This window comes from Leopardus geoffroyi, chromosome B3, assembly GCF_018350155.1.
Source record: "Leopardus geoffroyi isolate Oge1 chromosome B3, O.geoffroyi_Oge1_pat1.0, whole genome shotgun sequence".
Classification (NCBI taxonomy): domain Eukaryota; kingdom Metazoa; phylum Chordata; class Mammalia; order Carnivora; family Felidae; genus Leopardus; species Leopardus geoffroyi.
The window spans coordinates 134,194,987-134,219,818 of record NC_059337.1 but is presented as its reverse complement, the minus strand read 5'-3'; the positions used below and the strand labels follow the sequence as shown (position 1 = coordinate 134,219,818).

Genomic DNA, 24,832 nt, shown 5'->3' with positions numbered 1-24,832 from the left:
TAAAGTACTACTTGTATATATTTCTTGTAGATAGCATGTAGTTGGATCTTGCTTTTTTAATTTAGTATAAACATTTTTGCCTTTTGATTCAATCCCCATTTAATGTAACTGTTGATGTGATTCGATTCATGTCTGCATCTTGCTTTTTTTCTATATGTCTGGCATCTTTTTTGATTCTTTGTTTCTCCCTATCACTTTCTTTTGTGTTAAGCAAATACTTTTTAGTATTACATCTTAACTCTTCTGTTGATTTTTTATGAATTACAATGTAGGTCTTAAATGATCATAGTCTACTTCAGATTAACGCTGACTCAATTTTACTAAAATCTACAACTTGACTCTAATATAGCTTCATTTCCTCCCTTCTTTGTGCTATTAATGTCTCTATATGTTATAAACACAACAGTGCAGAAAATAAGTATTCCCTTATACAATATTATTTTTTATAGGAGTTTAAAATGATTTAAAAATGTATTCATACAATATTTTATATTTACCCCTATATTTACATTCCTGGTACTCTTACTGATTTTTGTACTGTGGATTCAAATTGCCCTCTGTTGTCATTTCCTTGTAGTCTGGACTTCCTTTAAACTTTTGTACTGGGTGTAAGAATTCCCTAGCTGAGAATTCCCTCACTCTTTGTTTATCTGGGAATGTCATTATTGGCCTTCATTTCTGGGTGACAGTTTTACTGTAGATAGAATTCTTGGTGATAGTTTCTTTTCTTTCCGTACCTAGAGTGTATCTACTCCTCTGATGAGAATAGTATGGTTGTTCCCCTGTATGTGATTAATTTGGTTGTTACTTTCAAGATTTTTTTTTTTTTTTCTTGCTTTCAGCAGGCTTACAATTACATGTTTGTTCTTCTAAAGTACTTTTGGGGCGCCTGGGTGGCGCAGTCGGTTAAGCGTCTGACTTCAGCCAGGTCACGATCTCGCGGTCCGTGAGTTCGAGCCCCGCGTCGGGCTCTGGGCTGATGGCTCAGAGCCTGGAGCCTGTTTCCGATTCTGTGTCTCCCTCTCTCTCTGCCCCTCCCCCGTTCATGCTCTGTCTCTCTCTGTCCCAAAGATAAATAAAAACTTTAAAAAATAATAATAATAAAATAAATAAATAAATAAAGTATTTTTTCTCTCTGTTCTTTGGACTGGACAATTTTCATTCATTTATCTTTAAGCTTGTGCTTTTTCTGCCATCTCAAAACAGCCAAATTCCGTTCAGGGAATTTTTCATTGTACTTATACTTTTTAATTCTAAAAATCTTCATTTAGTTAATTTCTATCGTTTCTGTTTCACTATTGAGATTCCCTGTTTTTGAATCGACTGATCTTAAAAAAACACCTTTGTATATGGTTTCTGTTAATTCTTTGATTGTACTTATTATAGCTTCTTTGAAGTCTTTGCTAAATCCAACATGTGGATCCATTTGGAGTGAGTTTATATTGATTGCTCTTTTTTTCTGGCCATAGGTCAGGCTTTTCTGTTTCTTTGTGTGTCTCATAACAGATAGAGTACAATCACAACTTTTAAAATGGAAAGAGAACGCTGATAGCACATGCGGAAAATAAATTTTTAATATTTCAGTAATCATAATGATGGTGGTATTATTAGTATTGCTACTCCAAAACACTTTTATGTGACATGGAATAAAGCAAATGAATACTTATGGAATGTTCTATCTATTATCCCCTGTGTCCTTGAGAACCAGATTTCTTGGTGTGGGAGAGGGGCAAAACAGATTTAAAATGGAAGAAATCAAGAACAAACTGTGTCAGTCCTGAATGATTAAATTGGAAATGATTGAAACCATGAGGTAGTGTGTGTCTGCATATGTACATGTGTGTGCATGTGTGTATATATACACATATATACACCTGTGTGCGTGAGAGAGGGAGGGAGAGAAGAAGGGAGAGAGGGAGAGAGGTCTGACTCAGTGACTGACCCAGTAGCAATGAACATCCCTAGTGCATGATTGTGATCTTGAAGTATCATTTACCAATAAAAGAAATCATTCCAGTTCTGGAATAAGAAATGAATAGGGTGAGTTTGGAACATCTTTACATACCAGATAGCAAGGAAACTCAAAAGATTTCTAGGATCATGTTTAAAGAATTCAGGCCAAATATGGGACAATTTGAATTTCAAGAAGGATAAAAATTGCAAGAGACTCATCAAATATGTTTAAATTCATGAGTTCTAAATCAGTATCAACAAAGTAAATAAAAAGCACTGGAAAACCGAATATTAGATGAAAGGAAACACCTTCCTATAAGATTATTCCAGCTAATGAATGAAAATGCAAAGAGAGACTTAGAATATCACCATTTTGTACCTCCCAGTGAATTCATGTATCTAAGGGCTGCTAACACCAAAAAAAAAAAAAAAAAAAAAAAAAAAAAAAGAAGTGACAGCCAGAAATGATGTGCCTCCTGATAGAGGGGTACACCACTGGCAAAATCTTGAGCAAAGGGATTGAACTTGAATAGGTCAAGTCTTGAATTCCAACTACCAAGTTTAAGAAATACAGAGAACAGAGAAAAGTATGAAACTGTGCAGTTTTCCAGCTAAGGAGAAACTCGATGGGGCAAACAGTTCAGATTCTTTAATAGATAAATTCTAAGGAAAAGAAGGAGGTAGAAAGGGCACCTACAGATTAAGAGATTTTAAAGACTCCTCGAGTAAGGAGAAAAGTGGGCAAGACTGAACTGTAGTGTAGGTATGTATACTTGAGGGAGTAAGCCATAAGGAAATGGAATGAGGCGATTATTCTAAAAGTCAGGGTAGCAGGTACTTTTGGGTGGAGGGAGGAGCCTGTTAATTGGGATAGGGTGTTTGACAATGGTCTTTTTTTTTTTTTTTTTTTTAGAGAGCATGTGTGCACAAGCAGGGGGAAACACAGAGGGAAATAGAGAGAAAGAGAGAGAGAAAAAAAAATCCTCAACAGGCTGCAGGCTTTTTGCAGAGCCTGATGCAGGGCTCGATCCCACGATCTCCGGGATCAAAACCTGAGCCGAAATGAAGAGTAGGATGCCCAACCGACTGAGTCTCCCAGGCTCTCCTCCCTGACAGTGGTCTTTTTTTAAACCTGAGTGGTAGTTATAAGGGTGTTTGCCTCCTAAGAATTCCCCAGGAGATTTATTTGTTTTATTTGGCTGTCTGCTCTATATTTCATACAATAAAAGTTAACAAAGAATGGGGGAGGGTGGGCAGTGAAAGATGAGATAGAACAGTGCCCAGCAGAGAGCAGGGGAGGGATCCCTGTACTGGGAAGCCAGGGGCCACTCACTGATGGAGCTGCTGGGCGGGCCTCTCCCTTTCTCTCTCAGGGACTCGGTCTCCCTCTCTGTCAGTTGAAGGTAACGAAGTCCTACATGCCTCACTAGGTTGGTGGGAGAACCATCTGGAATAATGGGTTGGGAGATGGCATGGAACCAGTTGGTGTTGCCTCAGAAGAAGATAATGATGGGGGTTCCCATTTACTCATCGATGACTGTTACCTCACGGAATCCTGACAGCAGCCCTGTGAGTAGCAGGTATGCAGCTGGGTCGTATCCTGTGAGCACACGAGGACCCAGTCTCTGTCCTGAAGGAGCCGAAAGTCTTAGAGGGGCTTTCTTGATGAGGGAGTGAAATATTTTTTAATTACCTTGTCAGTGGTTTATTAATACACTTCTGAATGGCTTCGAGGGGCTTGAAAATAGCTTATTCCCCCAAGACAATTAAATATGCTCCTCACAGATCACACTTGTCCTGTCCTACTCGTGTGCTTAGCAAAGCTTTTTTTTCTATAGATGGTCCAAAGGTACAGTTGAGCTCACCATCTTGGGTGACTGGTTGTGAATGGGAAGGTCAAATAAACGAGTCACTGTATGATGAAAGAATTTAATTTATAAGCTTGTCCTGACGACTGGGGAGAGACCCGTCTCTGTGTTGTCGTCCTTTGGTCAGTGTTAGTCTCTCTGATACCGTCTTACTTCAGAGTTGTGTTTCTGCCCAGACCACTCAGCGGAAATTCCCCGAGGTTCCTTTGTCCTCCGCCCCCAAGGGAGGGGCCTCCAATCCCATCCCTTCTTTAAAAACCAGTGTATTCAGGTGGAGACTTGGACCCTCGCTGCTCCCAAACTTTCTGGCCTCTCTTCTGCCTCTGTTTCTGCGCCACGCGAAGCGGTCAGTTTCCAGGTTGTCTGCGGGCTTCTGCACGACGGGGATGGTCTTCAGCTTTCGCACCAGAATCAGATTGAGCCTGAGTTCAAATGCTGGCTCTTCTGTCCATGGGCTGTACGATGTTACGTAATTTCCTGAGCCCTTGTTTCCTCATGCAAAAGTTCTGTAAAACTACAGAAGGTGCTAAATAAATACTTGTTGGTTGGTTGAGAAGAACATTTTGACATAGTATATAATAGAAGCTGGTCCTGATTTTCCTCTGTTTTCTGCTAAACCAAAGGTACACGGACATAGCAGCGGCTGCTTTTGGCTCTGGCCCAGTCAATGTTGACATGTGGAGCGGAGAGCCAGATGATAGATGGTGGGAGGCAGTGGATGGTTGGAGAATGGGGGGAGTTCACATGGTTCTGAGCACTGGGTCAGGAGCTGTACAGGTGTCATCTTACTCCGGTGTTTGGAGGGAAGATAGTCCCATTTTCTAGACGAGGAAACAGGCACAGCAAGATAAAGCCAGTTGCCCACATTCTTACCCTTCTCGGTGCGTGCCTAGCATCTGGTATTGTTTTCCCTTCGCTGTGTTTCCAGATGTCTCACATTCCATTCTCCCTTCCTCCTCTTCTGCTCATGATCACTCGCAACCTTTGCCCTTTTCTTCTTTTCTGTCCCCAGCTTATTAGCCTCTCCCAGACCCAAGCAAGTTATCTGGTATGACTCACGGGAATGTCTGCGAATCCCAAACGGCACCACGCTGCCTCAAGCTGAGATATACTGCTTTATTTCCCCAAGAAAAATACTGGAGGCTCTCATTTGCCAATTTAATGGTGGCGCTTCCCCCCCCCCCCCCCCCCCCACGCCACCGCCTTCCCCACATGGAGTGTATCTGGCCTGGTTTTGAACTCTACACCTTAGGCAGGCCTGGGCCCCAGCACCGCCCCCAGCTGCTGCCACTGCCTGGCCCCACCCACATGGCCGCTTGCTTGGCTCCTGAAGGCGTTTGGACCCGTGACCCTGTACATTTAAAGATATTTTTTTTTTTTTTCTTTTTAACTGAGTCCCTTGGATTTTTTTCCCACTTGTCATAGCTTTTAAAATATTGTCCCCAGACATTGTTCTGGAACTGCAGTTCTGTTTTCCGCTAATTGAAATGGAAGTGAGTATTGCACTCTGATCCTTGTACTTAACTTTTAGCTCAAGTATTGCAGTACATTTGGAAGGACTGTCCTCCCCTTGATGTCTTCTCCGCCTTTTTCCTTCTCTGGAGCACAATCGGCTGGGTGAGCAGGAGGTCAAAAGTACTTGTGAGACAGTTAGTGGTTCAGCCTCCCAGGTTAACCTTTTTGAGTTTGGCCTGGCCCTCATCAATTGATTCAGAGCAATCTCTGTAAGTTGGCTGTTTTAACTGAGACAGCACGAGAAGGATTCAGTTCACCTCCCTCAGTGCCTCTGCTTCTCAGTGTTGCATTTGTCCCTGACCGTCCCCTACAGCTTCGGTGGGGACTCTGCACTCCTCCCTATGGGCACCAGCACACTTGGGAGATCTCACCATCATTTCCTGGGAGAGTGATTACAGAGCCCCGGAGAAGGAGCTTCTGTTACCCTCCCTTGACATGGGTTGTTGTCTTTTGTCTTTGAGGGCATGGCAGGTTTTCAGTAAATAACAAAGTGAATGAGTGAATCCAAACCAGGAATAACTTTTTTTTTTTTTTGCTTCAAAATGAAATGTCTCCAAAGCAGTAAAACAGACTTTCATGTTCTGTAAGTTGACTGGGAGGTAGTTTCCAGAATTCCAAAACTATTTAGAGCAACAACAGAGTTGTGAGGAAATAGTAGTAATAACGGTAAACATTTAAAAGCACTTGCCATGTGTATTAACTCATTTAAGTCCTAGAACCAGTCCGTGGGGGGGAGGGGGCTACATTTGTTATCCCCATTTTACGGATGAGGAAGCGGAGGCACAGGCTCTTGCCCAAGGTCAACAATGAGTGAGTCTGAAGCTGGGGCTTGAGCCCTTACCATGTGGCTCTAGGACCCATGTTCTGTATGGTCTAGGTGTCAGTATATATGTAAGTATGTGGATTTCCAGGTGAGCATATGGGAGGGCCGGCCTCACGTGTTAGATAAGTTCTGGCTCTTTTGGTGCAGGTAGCATTAGACTGAGGAGTCCTGCTCTGTGTTGGATACCGCTGGGATTCGGGGCGAAGGTGACCATGGTCACACCACAGCTAACGAGGATGCACGTGTATTGGCTGGCTCACAATTGCACCCCCGTGCCCCTTTCCTGATGCCCATAGGCACTCAGTAGATATTGTTGGAATGAGGATTGATAGCCTTTGACCCATTCCCCAAAGTTGGAGGAGAAGAACGTGAGAGGAAGCAAGCCTCTCCGTATTCCGTGTTTCCTCAGAGGCCGGGGGTCCGGGCGAGTGTCAGGGAAGAGGTTGTTGGGGGAAGGGTGCCGTTCTTTCGCCCGAGTCCAGCTTGCATCTGGGGGCCTCTAGCACACCACGCTGGAAGTGTGCATATCCTGTCCCGGCTCCGCAACAGCCCTGCCTGCCTCACTGGACTTGTCCCTCCGCTGCCTGAGACGCTGTCTGATACACAGAGCCTGCTCCGCGTGCTGCCTGCTGCCTGGCCGGCTGACCGAAACGCCTGGTTGACTCTGCTTTTGTCACGGGGAAGCCTCAGTTGCTGAGGTAGTCAGAAAAAATGTTGTTAAGCCTAGTACAACTCTCATTAGGTTTGCAGCGAGACTTCCGGAAGCTTCGCCTGCTTGATCGCCTCCCAGCGTGGATGGCTGTCACACCCTCCACCACTATATCTAGGCTGCAGCTGGCCTGCTCTGTTGATCAGACAGAGTCCTTTGCTAACCAGGCCAAGGTTGTGGGTTTGATCCCTGGCCTCTGACTACAGCAAGCCATCTGTCTTCACAAATGCATGTCATTGGATACGAGGCGAAGAGCGTGTACAGAGGGAGAAGCTGGAGTCCATTCTGGGACAAAAAGCAGCTCCCTGACAGCCGGCCAGAAGTGCCCTTTTGGACTGCGAAGGATGTCTTTTTCTTCTCACACTTTCCCGATCTGGATATCTGGTTTTGATTTCAGACTTTTTCCAAATAGATGATCCTAAGGTTGTATAAATGAAGAGGAAGCAATTCTCAAGCCTGAGAGCTAAGAGAAATTGACCTAGAGAAGGCTGGTTTATTTCTGTCCTTCTGGGGTTGTGTTGACAATGTCTAGCGTACCAGTGGGGTGTGTCTCATGTAAGAAGGGTCTGCTTCAGTTGTCCCATTTGTGGTCAAGAAGACTTTTCATCAAGGAGATGGGGAAAGGGATTTTGGAATACAAGATGGCGCTCACTCTTTCTTTTGAGGGGACACAGCTTCCTAAGTGTCACTGGGTGCCTGGTTGGCTCTATGTAGCAGTTGGGACAAAGAGGGTCTTTGCTCCCGAGGTGATCACGCTTTGGTTGGCAGACAGACAGAAATACATGTGAAAACCAGTGTGTTGAGTGCTCTCTAGGCTCAAAACACAAGCGAGCTTGTTGGGAGAACCCAGGAAGCAGTACCTGTGTTTTCCTAGGGAACCTAGGAAAAGGCTCCCCAGGTGGCCTCTGACCTGGGTCTTGAAGGATGACTAACAGTTCCTAGAACACTTCAGACAGAGAGGAGCAGGTGTAAAAGGCACGTGAGCAGGAAAGCTTCCCTGAAATATTTGGAAGGTTTTTAAAAAATCTTCAAAATCCTTCTTATCCGTGCAGCTTTCTAGAAGCTGTCAGGCCAGGCATGCCTCACTCTGCCACTTGGGACAGGCAGGTATGTCACTGCTCCCCCAGGCACCCATGCTGCAGTGCCACCGAGGGCATCTGTGACATATTCTGTTTAAGAGAGTGCATTGCTGTGCTGTCTGCCAACCCAGTGCAGCGAGAAAGAAGGGGACAAGGAGCAGGTAGAAAATGTATTCCCTTGTGATCTTGGTTTATTCGACTTACAGTAGCTCTGAAATTCATTCAACAAGTATTTAAATTTTTTTTAATGTTTATTTATTCTTGAGAGCGAGAGAGAGAGAGAGAGAGAGAGAGAGAGAGAATCTAAAGCAGGCTCCAGGCTCCAAGCTGTCAACACGGAGCCCGACGAGGGGCTCAAACTCACGAACCGTGAGATGATGACCTGAGATGACGTCGGATGCTTAACTGACTGAGCCACCCAGGCATTCCTCATTCAACAAGTATTTATTGAGCACTTGCTGTATGCCAGACTCTGTTTGAGGGGCTTGGGGTATGTCGGTGAACAGAACACAGATCTTGGTCCTCAAGATGCTTATTACGTTCTTATGGGGTGTGTGAAGCCCTCTGAGCTCCCTGGGGTGGGATGGTGTCCCTTGCTCGCCAGTGTATCTTCAGGGATGAGCCTGGAACCTGAAGAACAATGCACTCAGTGACTGTTGAAATGACCCTACTGCTGAAGAGCCTCAGGGGTGCTAGTTGGTAAGAAAAGACCTGGGAAAAGCCAGCGACTTCTTAGTTCTGAGAGATCTACTAGCTTGACTTGTTCTGTAATTGATCTTTGGTTATAAATTTCTTAACCACAGAGGAGAAAAAATATTGAACTTACTCTAGCAGGAGCACTTTTTCCTTATCATCCAGGAGTTCGACAAACAGCATAAAAAGTATTTTATTCACCCCAGAACTTTGGGTTTTCATGACCGTGATAATGGATAGTTGAATCGAAGAGTGTTGGTGGCTTGGGCCAGACTCTGAGGTCAGAAAATAATCTGGAAGGACAAGTTAGGGGAAGAACTGCCCCGTCCCACCCACGCTGGTCCCAAGAAACGAAAGGAGAAATAATAACGAAAAAGGTGTATTGAGCTTGCTGTTGAAGGAGCCACCTATCACGAGGTGTAACGGTTCTGAACGTCTCCGAGTTTCTCCCAGCCCTGGTTTCCCATTTTGATTTTGATTCTGGAGCTCTGGCTTCCTTCCCAATGCAGCTCCTCCTTGGTTTCGTGGCACAGAGGCACAGGTGGCCGTGTCAAAGAGCTCTGAATGTGGCTCAGAGTCGTGAAACAGGCGCTGCCGTGGACTTGCACGTGGCAGGGTGTGAATTTCAGAGACCAGCCTTCAAATGGCTGCCGCAGGGCACGCGGGGTCCAGAGGGAGGCCAAGTGCTGGCGGGGCCGCCTCCCTCGGGGTCCTCAGGAAGTCATGCTTTTGCCCTGACCTAAGGGCCAGCAGACGAGACCTGGGAGGTTCCTCCCATCTGAAACCAGATGGAGAAAGGAGGAGGGAAGAAGGAGTGCAAGTAGGTCACCAGGAACAGAAGCGTCCCTGGGAAAAGTGGGCGGGCTTTCCTGTCAAGACAGAGCAGTAGGTTGCCTGGGTTTGAACACGAGCAAGGCGGCGGGACTGGCCCAAGCTCTCCCCACAGGGTTGGGGGCACACAGGGATGTTGGCAAGGGAAGGCAGGGTTGTGCCTGCTCGTCACACTGGACAACCAGCTGGGGCTCAAGGGACGCCCAGGCCCCTTCTCCTTGGTGATAGCTGAGCTGTTGGGAACCTTTCCACATGGAGGGAGACGTGCCCAGCTCAGGAAGCTTACCCAAGCAAGATGCGGGAGGTGAACCCCAAGTTCTGACAGCTTGCCAAAGTGCCCGCTGCTCACAGGCTGGCAGGAACATTCATTTTGAGTCTAGTTTGCCATAATGAATTCTGACATCATTGTGCTCTCTCAGTCAAGGGTGTTGAAATGGAATCAGTGACCTAATGTGAAGGGTCTGTGGAAACCCTCAAAACCAAGGAACGTCCTGGCCTCCCTTGTCTTCGTTTTGGAGTGGAGTTTTAAAGCAACAATTCATTCTAGATATTTAATGATCTCAACATTTGAAGAATAAACTAATAGTTTAGAGACATGAAGGCAATCCTGTGGCTTTTATTTCCCTCAAAATGGAGTATTTCATAGCATTTAGGCTTTAATTCTTATAAGTTAATTTCCCCTTTTTGTTCCTTTCTGTCATGATCATCCATCTAGCTTAAGTTTTTTTTCTGCTGTCATGGCAACGGTTGGAAATGATTGGTTGAATAAAATTATGTGCCTAAAAAAAAAAATGTATGAATGGTATAGGAGTTGCTGAGAAGGAGATGTTTCTGCATCTGGGAAACTTTCTTCCTCTTCTGCTATTTAAAATCTTTCACCTCCAGCCCCTTCTTCCTGCTGTCAGCCTGGTCTGTGGCCGGACACCCACATGTGGACGGTGCCACATTCCTTTGATAGGCACGGCGGGGTGAGGCCTTCGGGGGTCACTGTGGATCCTTTGTTTACAAGCAGGATCCCAGAGCTTGAGGAACAATTCGATTCTGAAAAGCTCCCGCCAGAAATACCGTGGAAACAGTTGAGAAAAACTGTTTGCTTCAGAGGCAGCGTGGGTACCTTGGGAACAAGCACCCAGAGGCTGATCAGCCCCCTCCTGTGCCGCACCCCTGAGGCCCAGACACTTCCTCCAGTCATCCAGCAGGGGGCCTCGGTCCCGCGCAGGAGAGCCTCCTGGCCCTCAGAGGGTAGTTGAGTTTCTCCAGCCATCCTTTCTCTTTTAAGGCAGCCGAGGCAGTACCCTCCAGAAGGCCTCACCTGGGCTGACACATTTTCTTTTGGATCGTGAACCACTTCCTAGCAGTGGCTCATTAGCTGTGGTCACTGGAACGGGTAAAATCTGTATTATGTATATATGAAGTGATTTGCATATAAATGTTACAAAACAGAGACCTGAGCTCTCTTATTCGTACTTTGTCCTTTCTTCTAGAGCCTCACTTCGCTTTCAGAGCTGACATTTCTTTTGCCCAGAAAGGTGATAGAACCCAGGAGAAAGCTTCCAGCTCATTCTCTCACTGGGTTTGTGAACCTGAGCGAGCCATTTCACTTCTGTGTCATAATGGACTAGGTTGCATTGGATCGTGTCTAGCTGGAAAATTCTGTGGGTCTGTAACTGGATAAGTGTCTCCTTTTGCCAGCAGGGCGCGGGAGACATTCTGAATGACCAGTGCCTATCTTGCAGCCTTCCCTGGCTCATCATATTCAGATCTGATTTTACTTTCAGGCCTGATTTCCGCCCTGGAAAAACAGCCCTTTACACACTGGGTCTTTAGTTGTGTTCCCTCAGCCCCACCCTTACGTCCTACGGTTCAAACTGCCGTTCCTTTTGCGCACAGTAGGAGCTTGGTCTGTGATTCTGGAACAAAATTAGCCCACCGTGCCCACACCCATCCCTTTTTTAGCTGTTGCTATTTCCTCCCCCACCCCCCACCCCGTTACTTAAGAGAGCTGAGCTTCAGTCCAAAGCAAATGTACTTTGTTGCCTGTGAACACAGATCCCATAAAAACAAACGAAGGGGAAAGCAGAGGAGATTGTATGTCCTGGGGCCCATTACCTAATTTTTATTCACGCCTCTGTTAGATTTTCTTTAGCGCCGCTTAGAGTCCTGAGCACACGCTTCTCTTTTTATGTCACCATAAAGCTTCTGATCTGGTATCATCTGATATGTGTGGGTGAGAGGAATCCGAGAGTATTTATGTACATACGCCAGTAAACTATTATCTTAAAGTTCCGGGGCTGTACTTGTGAACGAGAGTCCTGGGACGTCATGTAGGTATAAGATACAAAGGAACAGCCCGCGTGAGTGCTTGTAACCTACAGAAACCCCACATTCAGTTTGATTAAATACCTTTGCATGATTTAAAATGTCACCCAAGAAGAGAGGCAAATACCTAGAGCATCTGTCCCAGCCGGCAGAGGCTGGCTGACAGGTTTGTACCGGCTGACCCGTTCTGCGGCTTTTTGGAAAGATGAGATGTGTCCTAATGAGCAAGTTATAAATATCACCGAGTTATGTCATAGGTGGTGGCAGCACTCAATGTAAATGGGAAGTGTTCCCAGCTGAGCAGGGCAGGCGCAGCTTTCAGGGAGGACAACGGGCAGGGGCCTGGACATCTGCACCAGGATGTCACTAAACAATGATTTGTCCGTTTGTCTTGGGAGGTGTGGGGCCGGGAGGGGAGATGTGTTCTGAGCAGAGTCAGGCAGCTCCGGGTTCCAGTCCTCATGCATTTGCTCTGGGAAGGGCCTTTGACCATTTGCTTTTTCTTGTTGGTGCAGGGTTGGGGGGAGGAAGACCGGTTTGATGGGTTTTGGGGACAGTGATTTCTGTCCTCAAAGATGCAGAGTGATTGCTTGGTGGAACCCCACCGTTTTCATACCTGTTACCTTTGTCTTGCCCATAAAAATCGCAAGTAACAGGAAGCCTTTACCCACAGTGCATTCAGTGCTGACATTTCTGTACCCTGTTGCCACCCACCTTTTAAGTGAAAAGATAGATTTCAGCACCAATCAATAGAGCAGGAAAACTACAGAGCCATTGTAAGGTTGAGGAGAAACTCTTGCAAGATATCTTACATTTTCTTCCTCCCTTCCTCCTTCCTTTCCTTTCCTTTCCTTTCCTTTCCTTTCCTTTCCTTTCCTTTCCTTTCCTTTCCTTTCCTTTCCTTCCCCCTCCCTCCCTCCCTCCCTTCCTTCCTTCCTTTCTTCCTTCTATACCTTAGAACTGATTTTCACTTTTTTTTTTTCTTGAGGAAATCTGACTGTGGAAGCACAAAAGACCACCAATCCCAGGCCAAATTTTTCAGAGTTGAACAAAGATGGATGGACATGTGCAGAATAATTGTTTGCTGAAAATCTAGCCAACAGCTTTTATGTAGACAAAATGCATTGAAATATGTGTATAAAATATTTAATATTAATGCGCGCCAGATGGAAACCCTGTCAAATTCTGTGTGCACACAGGAACTTGACAAGAGGAGTCGGGAGATTTAGAGAGATCCTCAGAGCAGTAGAAACAAGAACAACTCAAAACCTGCGAATGGTGAGTGTGATGGATAACTTGATTGAGGCCAGAAGGGCACTTCAGGTGTTCTCACTCCTTGCCTCCCTTCCCCTCCCTCTGTCCCTCTGCCCCTCTGTCATAGATATATGAGCTTTATTGAGATCTAATTTCCACACTATACATCTCACCCATTTAAAGTCACTGGTTTGTAGTATGCTCGCAAGATTGCTCAGCCGTCACTCCTATTTAATTCCAGAATATTCTCATCCCCAAAGAGAAACCCCATACCTATCAGTAGTCAATCCCCACGCTCCCCTTTTCCCCTGGCCTCCGGCAACCACTAATTTCTTTTTGGCTTTTATGGATCTGCCTGTTTTGGACACTTCAGATAAACGGGGTGATATGTACCATGTGGTCTTTTTATGACTGGCCTCCTTAGCACACTGCTTTCAGGGTTCACCCAAGGTGTAGCACGGATCAGCACTTCACTCCTTTTTGTGACCAAATACTATCCCACCGCATGGATAGAACACATCTCATGTATCTGTTCATCAGATGGACATTTGGATTGTTTCCACGAGTTGGTGGCTATGAACGATGCTGCAGTGGACATTCTCATGAGAGTTTTTAGGTGGAAATATACATTCTTGTACCTAGGACTGGAATCGCTGGATCGTATGGTAGCTCTACATTTGTTTGTTTGTTTATTTGTTTGTTTAACTCATTAATGATTTAATTTACATCCAAGTTAGTTAGCATACAGTGCAATAATGATTTCAGGAGTAGAAACCAGTGATTCATCCCCTACATATAACACCCAGTGCCCATTCCAAGTGTCCTCCCCACTAACCCCTTGTCCATTTAGCCATCCCTCCACCCACCACCCCTCCAGCAACCCTCAGTTTGTTCTCTATATTTAAGAGCCTCTTATGTTTTGTCCCCCTCCCTGTTTTTATGTTATTTTTGTTTCCCTATCCTCTGTTCATCTGTTTTGTCTCTTAAATTCCACATATGAGTGAAGTCATATGGTATTTGTCTTTCTCTGACTAATTTCGCTTAGCGTAATACCCTCTAGTTCTACCCACATTGTTGCAAATGGCAAGAGTTCATTTCTTTTTTGATTGTCGAGTAATATGGTAACCCTGCGTTTAACATTTGGAGGAACTGCCAGATGATTCTCCAAAGTGGCTGCACCATTTTACATTCCCCCCGAAAGTTACGAGGCCTCCAATTTCTCCATATCCCTCACAGCACTTGCTGTTGTCTTTTTAGTTGTTGCCATCCCAGTACATGTGACGTGCTGTCTCATTGTGGTTTTAATTTACATTTCCCTGATGGTTAGTGATGTTGAGCATCTTTGTATGTATTTATTGTCAGTGCTAGCTCTTGAAACCTAAGGAATGCATCCCATAAGGCAGGGGCAACGTAAGCCCTCCCAGATGCCAGTGTAGCAAAGGAGTCGGTTGTCTGCTAATGATTTCACACCAAAACCTAACCAGAGCAAAAGCGGATTAGATCCTGAAGAGTACTTAGTTGTTTGATTAGTTATATTGACTCTAAAACTCAGAGGAGAAATATAAAAGCTGGTTCCATAAACCAAGCTGTTGATCGCTGTTTGGCTCTCTTGTTGACTTAAGTTGTCCCTCTTCCTTTTACTCCTTACACTTTCCCTGCTGGGGGAACTTATTGATGGTACCTCCATAGCTTGGCCTGCAGAGCCATAGCCAAGGGGTGTCTGGGTGAAGGTCTGGAGCTTACCAGAAGCTAAGCGAATATCACATACAACCCCACACGAGATTCCACTTTCCTTTGTCTTGTTACCATGCCACTGTCCTCCTCACGTCATGGCCCCTTTTCGTGCCATGGTAGAGTTTCACTTGGGCAAGGCCAAGAGAGTCCTGTTGTGGGAAGAGAGGCTGAATCTCCTTTTTGGTGTCTTCAGGGTTTTAAGATGCGCAACTGTCATGGGGCCAGGTGGCTAAGCCAGAGGCTTTCCTGGAATTAGTGGGCATGAGGGAAGATGGGTGACTTTACACCCCCCACCCCCTACCCCCCACCAAGACTTCACCTGGTCTGTGAGATTTATTTATATATTGATGGGATTTTTAGGTGCCTTAAGAAGTTCAAACTAGACATTTTGATTTGTAGAGTTCTTTAAGGGAAAACAAAACAAAACAAAACCCTGAAAAAGTACAGATAAAAATTATTGCCAAATGTCTTTTCTCTCAGATTGACCTCCTCCCAACATTTCATAACACTCCTTGCCTGGTCAGCATGAACAGGTTCTTTTAAGATTTGGAAGCACAATTCAAGTAACTGATTATACTGGCAAGTGTTCTTAGAATTGTTTTAAGAGCCGATTAAAAATCCAGTCTTTCAAGATTGCTTAAGTAGGATGCATTTGTTCATATTGTTGACTCAAAAGCATATATATCTTATTAAGGAGATTAATGGTTTTCCCCCACTAGAAGATGCGAGTGCATTGAGTCCACTGTGGGGATCTGCCTGCTGTTTACTTCAACATTATTTTTCACAGAATTAGAGAATATCTTCCACCATTGCCTAAGGTTTGTGGTATTGAAATCAATGTACTTTAACTTATAAAAATCCTATGAGGTGGGATTCTGAATAAAGATACGTCAGGAAGGGAGAGAAGTTTTTTCAATTAGTTTTCCTTTTTTTTCTGAGAAGTACCGTGAAGAGGCTCCTAAAGAGAAGTCTGGATAGACTGGAGTTGCCCCTGGGCATTTTCAGCTGCTAACTGGTTGGTGCTGACGCGAGAGGAGTCACTTGCTGTCTGTGTTGGACTTGAGGCGCGAGTAGACCTGTGGTCTTGGTTGATGAGGCTCACGTGACCTAGGTTGAACTGCTTCCAATTCCTTGAGGGCTGAACCAAAGGTGTGCATCAGAATTATGTGAGCAACATTTTTGAACAAGTACACATCCCTAATCCTGACCTCAGAAATGTCAACTGAGTAGGTTTGGGGCAGGACCCGAAAATTTTATTTTCTCATTTCCACAGGGATTCTTTGCCTTCCCCAGCTGAGAAGCACTTTGTGCTTGGTGGGCTTATTCACTGGTATCTTGGTCTGCACCAGACATCAGAAAGCTTGTCCAGTTAATACTGCTCATAACCATAGGATTCCTCAAGGATCAGCTGATCATTGCAAATTTATGACACACTTAGGAGATGGAAACGTCGCTTTGTAAGCTCTATGGGGTGAGACCATAGCTGAGGGCTTAACAGTACATTTACAGCAACCCCACTGTTAGGGAAACACTCCAAGGAACTAAAAGCAGGTGTTCAAACAAAAACTCGAACGTTAATGTTTGTAGCAGCACTATTTATGATTGCCAAAAGATGGAAGCGATCCAAATGTCTATCCGCTGACGATTAGATAAACAGAATGTGGTATGTCCACACAACGGAGTATTATTCAGCCACAAAAAGAGTGAAGACTGACCCAGGCTACAACATAAGTGAGCCTTGGAAACATTACGCTGAGTGAAAAAGCCAGATACAAAAAGGCCACAAATTGTGTGATTCCATTTTTATGAAATGTCCCAAGCAGGCAAATCTACAGAGACAAAAAGCAGATTAGTTGTTCCCAGGGTCTGGAAGGGGGGAATGTAGTGACTACTATAAGGGTACAGGCTTTCCTTTTGGGGTGATATTCTGGAACCAGATAGAGGTGACGATTGTATAGCACTGAAGGTACTAAGTGCCATTGGATTATACACCAAAATGGTTAAAATAGTAAATTTTATGTTATGCGAATTTTACCACAATTTAAAAAATATATACAAAACGGATTTACATAATGGATTTACAAAACGGATTTGTACATAAAAACCTGACTTGCTTCTGGCTCCCTTCCTCTCCTTTCTTTCCTTCTGACTTTGATAGCTACCAATAATTTGTTAACTTTTCAACTGCAAGCAAATGAAACCTGAGTATAAAAAAGTAGAAGGTCTGATTGACATTGGTAATGTTGCTGGTAATTTCTCATATTTAATCTCCTTTCTGAAAACTTCATGTGGGCTCTCAGTGCCCACAACCAAACCAGTCGGTAGTGCAGTGGTGAAATGACACCCTTAAAATATGCAATCACATCAAAACCTTATTTTCAAAGTCTCTCTGGAAGGTTAATACCCTGAGGTAAAGTGAGATCTCGCATGAGCTGTCTAGTAGTGGACAAGCAAACTGTTTTTAGGACAGAGATTTTTATAACTTCAGAATCCCTCCATGGCAGATATACCCAGAAAATGAAGTTCCTCGTTCATTTTTTCTCCTTTGACGTTTTTTTTTCCCCTCAGCTATAGCGAGTGGAGGTTATTTCTGCCAGTTGATGCTTCCAGCAGAAGTCATTAACGTATATGACTGCAATGAGATGGAAATGAAACTATAATGGAAGGTTTAAGAAAACAGTTCGGGAGCTGTTCAGGTCCTGAAAATTGTGTGCTTATGAGATCTTTACAGATGGCTCAGTTGGGGATGATAGGAGTGCATTTAATTTCCCATTTTTGTAGACATTTAAAGCCAGCAGGTCTTACTTGGGAATAATTAAGAAAATTTGCCTTTACCCAGTGGTCATCAGAAACCACTAAGCTAGTGATTTGGTTGCTTTTAAGTTTCCTTGTGGTGTTTTAGGAGATTTCATGTGGATGAAAACCTAGCAGAGTTCTCTCCTGGAACATATTTATTAAAAAAAAAAAAAGTCTCGCCCTCAGGGAAGATCGGCGTTCTCTGCGTGTTCCAAAGAATGCTAAAACCTTGTGGGAAAACCTAATGGTTGAAGTTTTATTTTGCCACCTTTGGCTGATCATGGGGTAGCCTGGACCACCCTCAGGTGCAGTGCTTCTGTTTTCAGAGAGATTTTGTGGGTTGGTTTGTTTGTGTGTTTCTTTTTACTTCTCCTCTCCTTTATCTCTGGAACATTATGAGGTAAATGAACTGATACGCATCAGCCAGCGAACTATTTCTTAGTAGATGCCACACACACCCTCTTCCCATTCATCCTACGTGGTACTGTTCTATATGTTCCATGACAGAGGGCTTGGAAAGCATAGTAAATCTGTTTCTAACTCAGGATGACAAGACCCAGATATGTCTGGGTTTTCACAGTGAGAAAAGAGATACCTATCCAGCTTTGAAAAGAGGTCTCTCTTGATCAGCAGCCACGCTCCCCACCTTGCTTTCTCTGTTGCACAAGGTCAGCAGAAGCCTTTGGGCTGCAAGGCCCAGGGTGCGCCCAGAACGAGGTGCCCAGGTGCTGAGTCCCAGGATGGGGCCACCATGGGACTGGCCTGTGGCACTTCAAAGAGGGAAGGCGTTCTAAAAATCTGCCCTGATTGTCATCTTACCATCAACGAAGAGATTTTTTTTTTTTTTTTTTTTCAGGAATAACATCATCTAGGTTGATGCCAAGTTTGGGTTTCAGCAGGGATCTGTTGGGAGGTGATGAAAATATTTGCAGTTCACCTGTTACAAGAGCTTTTGGGAGAGAACTTAACTCAAAGTTTCAGTTGCTTTAGGCATAAAACACGTTTAGCGTTTCAGAGGCAGGGTGGCATTCAAAGGACATGAACTTGTGTTTCAAAATGGTTCAACTATCTTGCTGTATTGTATTTTATTTTTTGTCACCAACTGATATAATTTTCATCAGAGAAGTAAAACATTTTTAAGCATGAGTCTTGGAATTGTGCCTAGCACAAAATGATGACTGAAAAATATTTATTGAATGAGTGAACGAGTGAATGAATGATAACGAAATTGATTCATAGCTATGCCTTTCCTCCTTTTGTTTCCAGACAATAGCCAGGCAGTTGGCGGAGATCTTGTTGCGGGGTATGTGTGAACAGAGCTACTGGAACCCCCTGGAGGATCCACCCTGCCAGTCACCTCTGGACGATCCTCTCCGGAAAGGAGCAAACACCAAAACCTACACCCTGCCTCGGAAAGCCCGCGTCTACTCAGGAGAGAAGTATGGCAGTTGATGTCCTCATTTGTAGGTTAGGGGATTGGGGGAAAACTCAAGGATGAGTAGAAATTCAAGGGCAGATTCTTCCCCGAGAAGAGAACCAGACAAGTCTCATTTGCCAATTTAATAGATATACCTCATTATTTTTCATAACTTCTGCAAATATCTATGCACCAGTGGGGCATTTTAAGTAGGAAAATTCTCTCATTTCGGTGGTTGGCCACCGTTTTCAGCCATCACTGTTGGTCTTTGGGATTCTCATTCTATTTATTGTAAGAAACCTAGCATTATCCAGCAATTAGCGACAAATCTGTTTGTAAGCCAGAGTTAACCTTTTTTTCTTTTCTTCAGCAATTCCTTGATCTTTTTGTTTAAAAATTTGTTTTAGGGGTGCCCAGGTGGCTCAGTTGGTTAAGCATCTGAACTTCGGCTGAGGTCGTGATCTCACCATTTGTGAGTTCAAGCCCTGCGTTGGGCTCTCTGCTCTCAGCGCAGAGCCCACTTCAGATCCTCTGTCCCCCCCACCCCTCTGCCCATCTCTCACGCACTCTCTCCCTCTCTCAAAAATAAGAATAAAAATAAACATTAAAAAAATGAATAAAAATTTGTTTTAAACTGAATTATCTATAAGAAGAAGGAGAATTAAATAATTTGTAAGTGATTGGAAGATGATGTCATTTTTAGATCCTCTTAATTTTTTTAAGTTTTAAATCTGGGACTTAACCACCTTTGAGGAAGGTGGGCTAGGGAACCACTGCAGTCTCCGTGTGGGCCCTCCCCATTTGGGGGAGGGGGACGTGGCAGGGAGAGACCATGAAGAGGGGTCAGGAGACAGGGACAGTTGTTGACTCACTCTTGATTCCTCCCCTTAGAGCCCCACCTTCCCATCTTTGCCTGTCCCTGCGAGGACAAAGCATGATGGCTTTTCAGAATCTCTCCATGAGGGAAAGGTGGCGTGTATGAATGCATATGGAAGCCTCCATGGTTGTTAATCAAATCGGGAAAATGGCAGAGACTGCAGGCTGCTGTATTGCTAGATACTACATGTGTGACTTCTGAAAATGATTGTCGCATTTTCAAAGGGGACAGCATTTCTCCAGGCAGCCTCTCTTAATCCTCTTATGTTGACCCTGGCTTTTCTCTCCCTCATCATCTTCCTGTTCAGACTGTATTTCTTGTATGGATTCAGAGTGAGCATATTCTTAACTTTTTCCCTAGGCTTATTTTAATTTGTGTTTAATCCCCTTTTAATTTAATCCCCCCTTTTTATGGCCTCGTTGAACCATGAGTTTGCTTAATTCATGGCCTGTGTTCACTCCTTAGTCCTTATCTGGATTCACAGAACATCTGTCCTAACAATTCCCAAACTCTCACTTTAAAAATGCTGACTCCTCATTATGAACTATTTAGAAGCAGGTTTGGGGTTCATTTTTAAAGTGAAACTTACATCCTAAAAATAGACCTGAGATTTTTGTGTGTCTTTGTGTGTGTGCTTTCTATGTTTCTTAATTGACAGGTATATAAGATGCCAGGTATATTGAGAAACTCAGCTCTTACTCCCTCCCCTGATCAAGCTGGACACATAGATAGAGCTCTCTGTCTCTTTGGGTGTTATTCCAATGTGGCTTCACCTCTTGAAGGCAAAAAAGCTCATAGAGCCGGCCACTTCTCCTTTATTTTGTGAACCACTCAGACTTTGTCACTGTTCTGACGTCAACTTCCCCATCTGTCCAAGGAGAATTATGGAGGCAACATGCAGATCTAGAAAATGCAATTACTGGTTCACCAGAGGATTCCCATACCAGGGCTGATTGCTAAGTCACAATTTCATTTTGCGCAGATACAGTCAGTTGGGTTTTTTTTTAACCGTTTTGTTGAGATATGATTCACATACTTTACAATTTACTCATTTTAAGTATATAGTTCAGTGGCTTTTAATATGGTCATATAATTGTGCTTCCATCACCATAATCAACTTTAGAACATTTTCATTACCCCAAAAATAAACTCAGTACCTCTTAGCTGCTGTCACCCCCATCCCCCAGTTCCTTGCATTTTCATATAAATTTTAGGATCAGTTTTTGTCTATTTCTGGGGGAAAAAAAAGGCAGCTAGGATTTTGATAGGAATTACATTGAACCCATAAATCAATTTGAGGAGTGTTGCCATCTTAACAATATTAAGTCTTCTGATCCATGAACATGGGATGTCTTTTCATTTATTTAGGTTTTGTTTGATTTCTTTCAGCAGTGATTTGTTATTTTTAGCGTTAAAGTTTTACACTTATTTTGTGAAACTTATTGTGTGTGCTATTCTTTTGGATGATATCATAGGTGGAATTGTTTTCTTCATTTCGTCTTTGGTTTGTTCATTACAAATATATAGAATACAATTGATTTTCTATATCGATCTTTTATACTGCAATCTTGCCGAACTAGTTCATTAGTTCAAATAGTTTTTTAGATTCCTTAGTATTTTCCACATACCAGATCATGTCATCTGCAAATAGAGGTGATTTACGTCTAACTTTCCAACTTAAATGACTTTTATTTCATTTTCTTCCCTAATAACCTTGGCTAGAACCTCTGGTATAACGTTGAATAGAAGTGGCAAGAGTGGCGGACATCCTTGTCTTATTCCTGATTTTACGAGGGAAAAGCATCTAGTCTTTCACCATTAAATGTGAGGTTAGCTGTGGGTTTTCATATATACCTTTAATTAGGTTGAGAAAGATCCCTTCTATCACTAGTTTGTTGAGTAATTTTTTTATGAAAGGGTATTTAATTTTGTCAAATGTTTTTTCTGCATCTATCAAAATGATCATGTACATTTTTCTTTATTGATGTAATGTATTACATTAATTAATTTTCAGATGCTAGGCCAGACTTCATCAGATTTCATTGATCTTTTCAAAGAACCAGCTTTTAGTTTTGTTCCTTTTTTTTAATTGTGTTTCTATTCACTATTTCATTAATTTCCACATGGTCCTTATTCCTTCAGCCATTACTATCATTTTTTAGCTTTCTAGTTTTGTGTGTTCCCAGGGATATTCCTGGTTTATTAGTAAACAGAGAAAGCCTGTTGGGATTACACGTGTGTTGGTGCTTCCTAATCACCAGGACTATCTGATTGGTCAACCCTGTGGCGAGAAGGGCATTACCACCAATTCATTTGTGGTAGTTGGGAGGTGAAAAAGGAAATCCACGGATAATGATTAAACCCCATCTTGGCCAATAGTCCCAAATCCTTCCCCCTTCTCAGTCTCTTATGAGAAATATGAGCACAGAGCAGACTTTAGGAGGCACAGAGCCTTCTAGCTCCAGCAAATCGCAAGAACCCTTCAGAATAGTTGGTCATAATGGAAAAGTGAGCTCTGTCAGAAAACTCCACTCCTTGTCAATGTGGCCTGCATGTGAAGTGGAAACAGGATGCTCGTTCTCTCCCCATCTTGAATTTTGAAAGGAAAGCAGATGTTGACAATCCTAGATAGAAAAGAGGAGAGGGAGCACATGCTATTGGCCTCTTTACTTCCTTCCTTCTAGGTCTTTCCATGTGGAATTTTTTTTTATCTTTGCTTATTTATTTTTTAAGTAAGCTTTTTACTGATACATGACACACATTGAGAGAAATAAACCAGAAGTATAAAACTTGATGACTTTTTACCAAGTTCCCTATCCAAGGGAAACCATCCTGAGTTCTGTCCCAATAATTAGTTTGGCCCATTTTTTTAAATTTATGTAAACGGAATAATACATGAAGAACTCTTCTGTTTAACTTCTTCTAACATTATGTTTGAGAGATTCACCCATATTTTTGCATGCAGTTGGAGTCTGTTTTCATTATTGCACAGTATTCCATAGGTATTCTAATATATTGATCCGTTCTGCTCATGATGTGTGTTGGAGTTGTTTCTCAGTTGGGGCTGGTTCCATCTCATCCAGGCCTTGGCCCAAATAGCTTAACTGTTATCTTCTCAGAAAGGATTCCCAGTCACTGTATATAACTGTCCTTTCCAAGCATATTCTATCACATTAGCTCCTTTATTTTTCATCATAGCACTCAAAATATCTGATTTTTTTGGTTCATGTGTTTATCTGACTCCTCCTTCTAGAACGTGCTGCAATGAACATTCTTACACATGTTCCTTTAGTGTACACACGTCAGGTATATCCTCCTATTGTATTCCTCCTTGTAAAGAACACTTGAGGTGGCTTAGATCATTAAATGCATATTCGACTTCGTGATTTATGCAAAGTAAGGAGGGAGATTAAAAACTACTTTTGTGCCAGAAAGTGGTTGATGAGAACATTTATTGAAAGCCTGGAGCCAGATGTGCTGAACTCCTTTGTAGGCCCAGGAGGAGAGATTGACTATCATGGAGTTCTAAATATAGGTCTGAACCTCCCAGAACCAGTGCACAGGCTTTGGGTAAAGATGAGGACACTGTTTAAAGTGTGAAGATGGGGGGCTTGAAGGGTCAGGAGAACCACCTGATGGCAGAACTGAAGCCGTGTGAGCAAACCCCTGTGCCCCCAGTTCCTGCCCTGGGCTCACCTCTAGTATACATGGCCCACCTTCCAGTCATGGTGGAGGGCCTGTCTTCTCATCAGGAATGCAGAAGGCCTCGTCCAAGGCCATATGCTTTGTGAGACTCACCCAGTCCACTCCAGAGTATAGCTCAGGGGACTTGATCCAAACGAAGGACCCTTCTTTCTTTGTCATGAGGGGATGTTGACCTGTATGGAATTGTGTGCCTGGTTGATCCTCACATCAGGCTAGCTGATCCCTCATAATCAGCAGGTACTCTTAATGATTAGTTTTTCTTTCTTGGAATCCTTGTCCTTCCACACAAACCTGGGACTGATGTGTTTTCTGTCTCAGCATCTTTAACAGTGTGACTTGGGGATGGGGTGGGGCTGCAGCCTTGTTGGCTTTGATTCTTTAGCTCTTCTCCACTGGCTGTGGTTCAGAGGCTGTATTTGTCCAGAGATTCCCTAGTAGTATCACAATCAGGCAAGACATAGTCAAAATAAAAGGCACCATTGCTGGGCCTTGGAGTTGATGTCGTCATTACTTACACGTAACTTTCTTACAGGTTGGAGGTGCTCAGGGCCATCTTTGTACCTAAATAGGGTCTGCTTTGACTCCCAGATGGTGCCGTTGACTTCCAGACATCCGACTCGTCATTAGTTGTGTAATGGCTAAAGATGACAGAAAGATGAACGGCAGTTGGATAAAATTGGATTGATTTCTTTTGTATGATGGTTTCTACCACATACAGTGACATTTTTCACCTATCTGGGAAAATTTTAAGAAAGGGCTGTTATCTGGGAACCTCAGCAAGGTCATGATCACTATTTATAAGTGAAGCTTCTTGTCCTTGTTTCTTTTGTGTAGAGTCAGACAGTGAGTTGGTAAATTTCATCCAAAATCAGAAAATGAGTGGCTTGCCTGCAGGTCAGCCCGTGAGTTAGTAATGTGGCTGGGCTTTCAGTGCAGTCCTTCCATCTTACCCAGCAGCACTGTGCTTCTACCCCCTCCGCTGGCCACCAGTCTGTCCCCCAGGAGCTTGTCCTCACCCCCCACGGGCCCTGTTTTCTCTCTGCTCCTTTTAATCCTGCACCGTACCCTTTAGTCAATGTCCTGTGGGTCTAGAGCCCCAGCTTTCCCACTCCACAAGGCTGAGACCCAAGCACCCTGGGACCTCCCCTGAGGCTCTTGGTCCCCACCAGGAGACTGTCACAATTCCGACATCTACCCTGAGCCCCACATCAGGTTCAACAGAGAAGAAGGGAGGAATGGACAGAAATGGGTCTAGAGAA

At 43.8% G+C, this 24,832-nt stretch overlaps 1 protein-coding gene across 8 annotated transcripts in view; it reads left to right on the top strand.

Annotated features, from left to right (window-relative positions):
- Positions 1-24,832, top strand: part of TTC7B (tetratricopeptide repeat domain 7B) — a 256,147-nt gene that overhangs the window by 97,017 nt on the left and 134,298 nt on the right. For 7 of the 8 annotated variants that reach the window (XM_045451860.1, XM_045451858.1, XM_045451859.1 and 4 more), the window contains 2 exons: positions 12,990-13,068; positions 18,841-19,013. In XM_045451860.1, coding sequence (XP_045307816.1) covers positions 12,990-13,068; positions 18,841-19,013 — 252 coding nt within the window. The remainder of the gene's footprint in view (positions 1-12,989; positions 13,069-18,840; positions 19,014-24,832) is intronic. The other variant, XM_045451866.1, reaches the window with a different exon arrangement.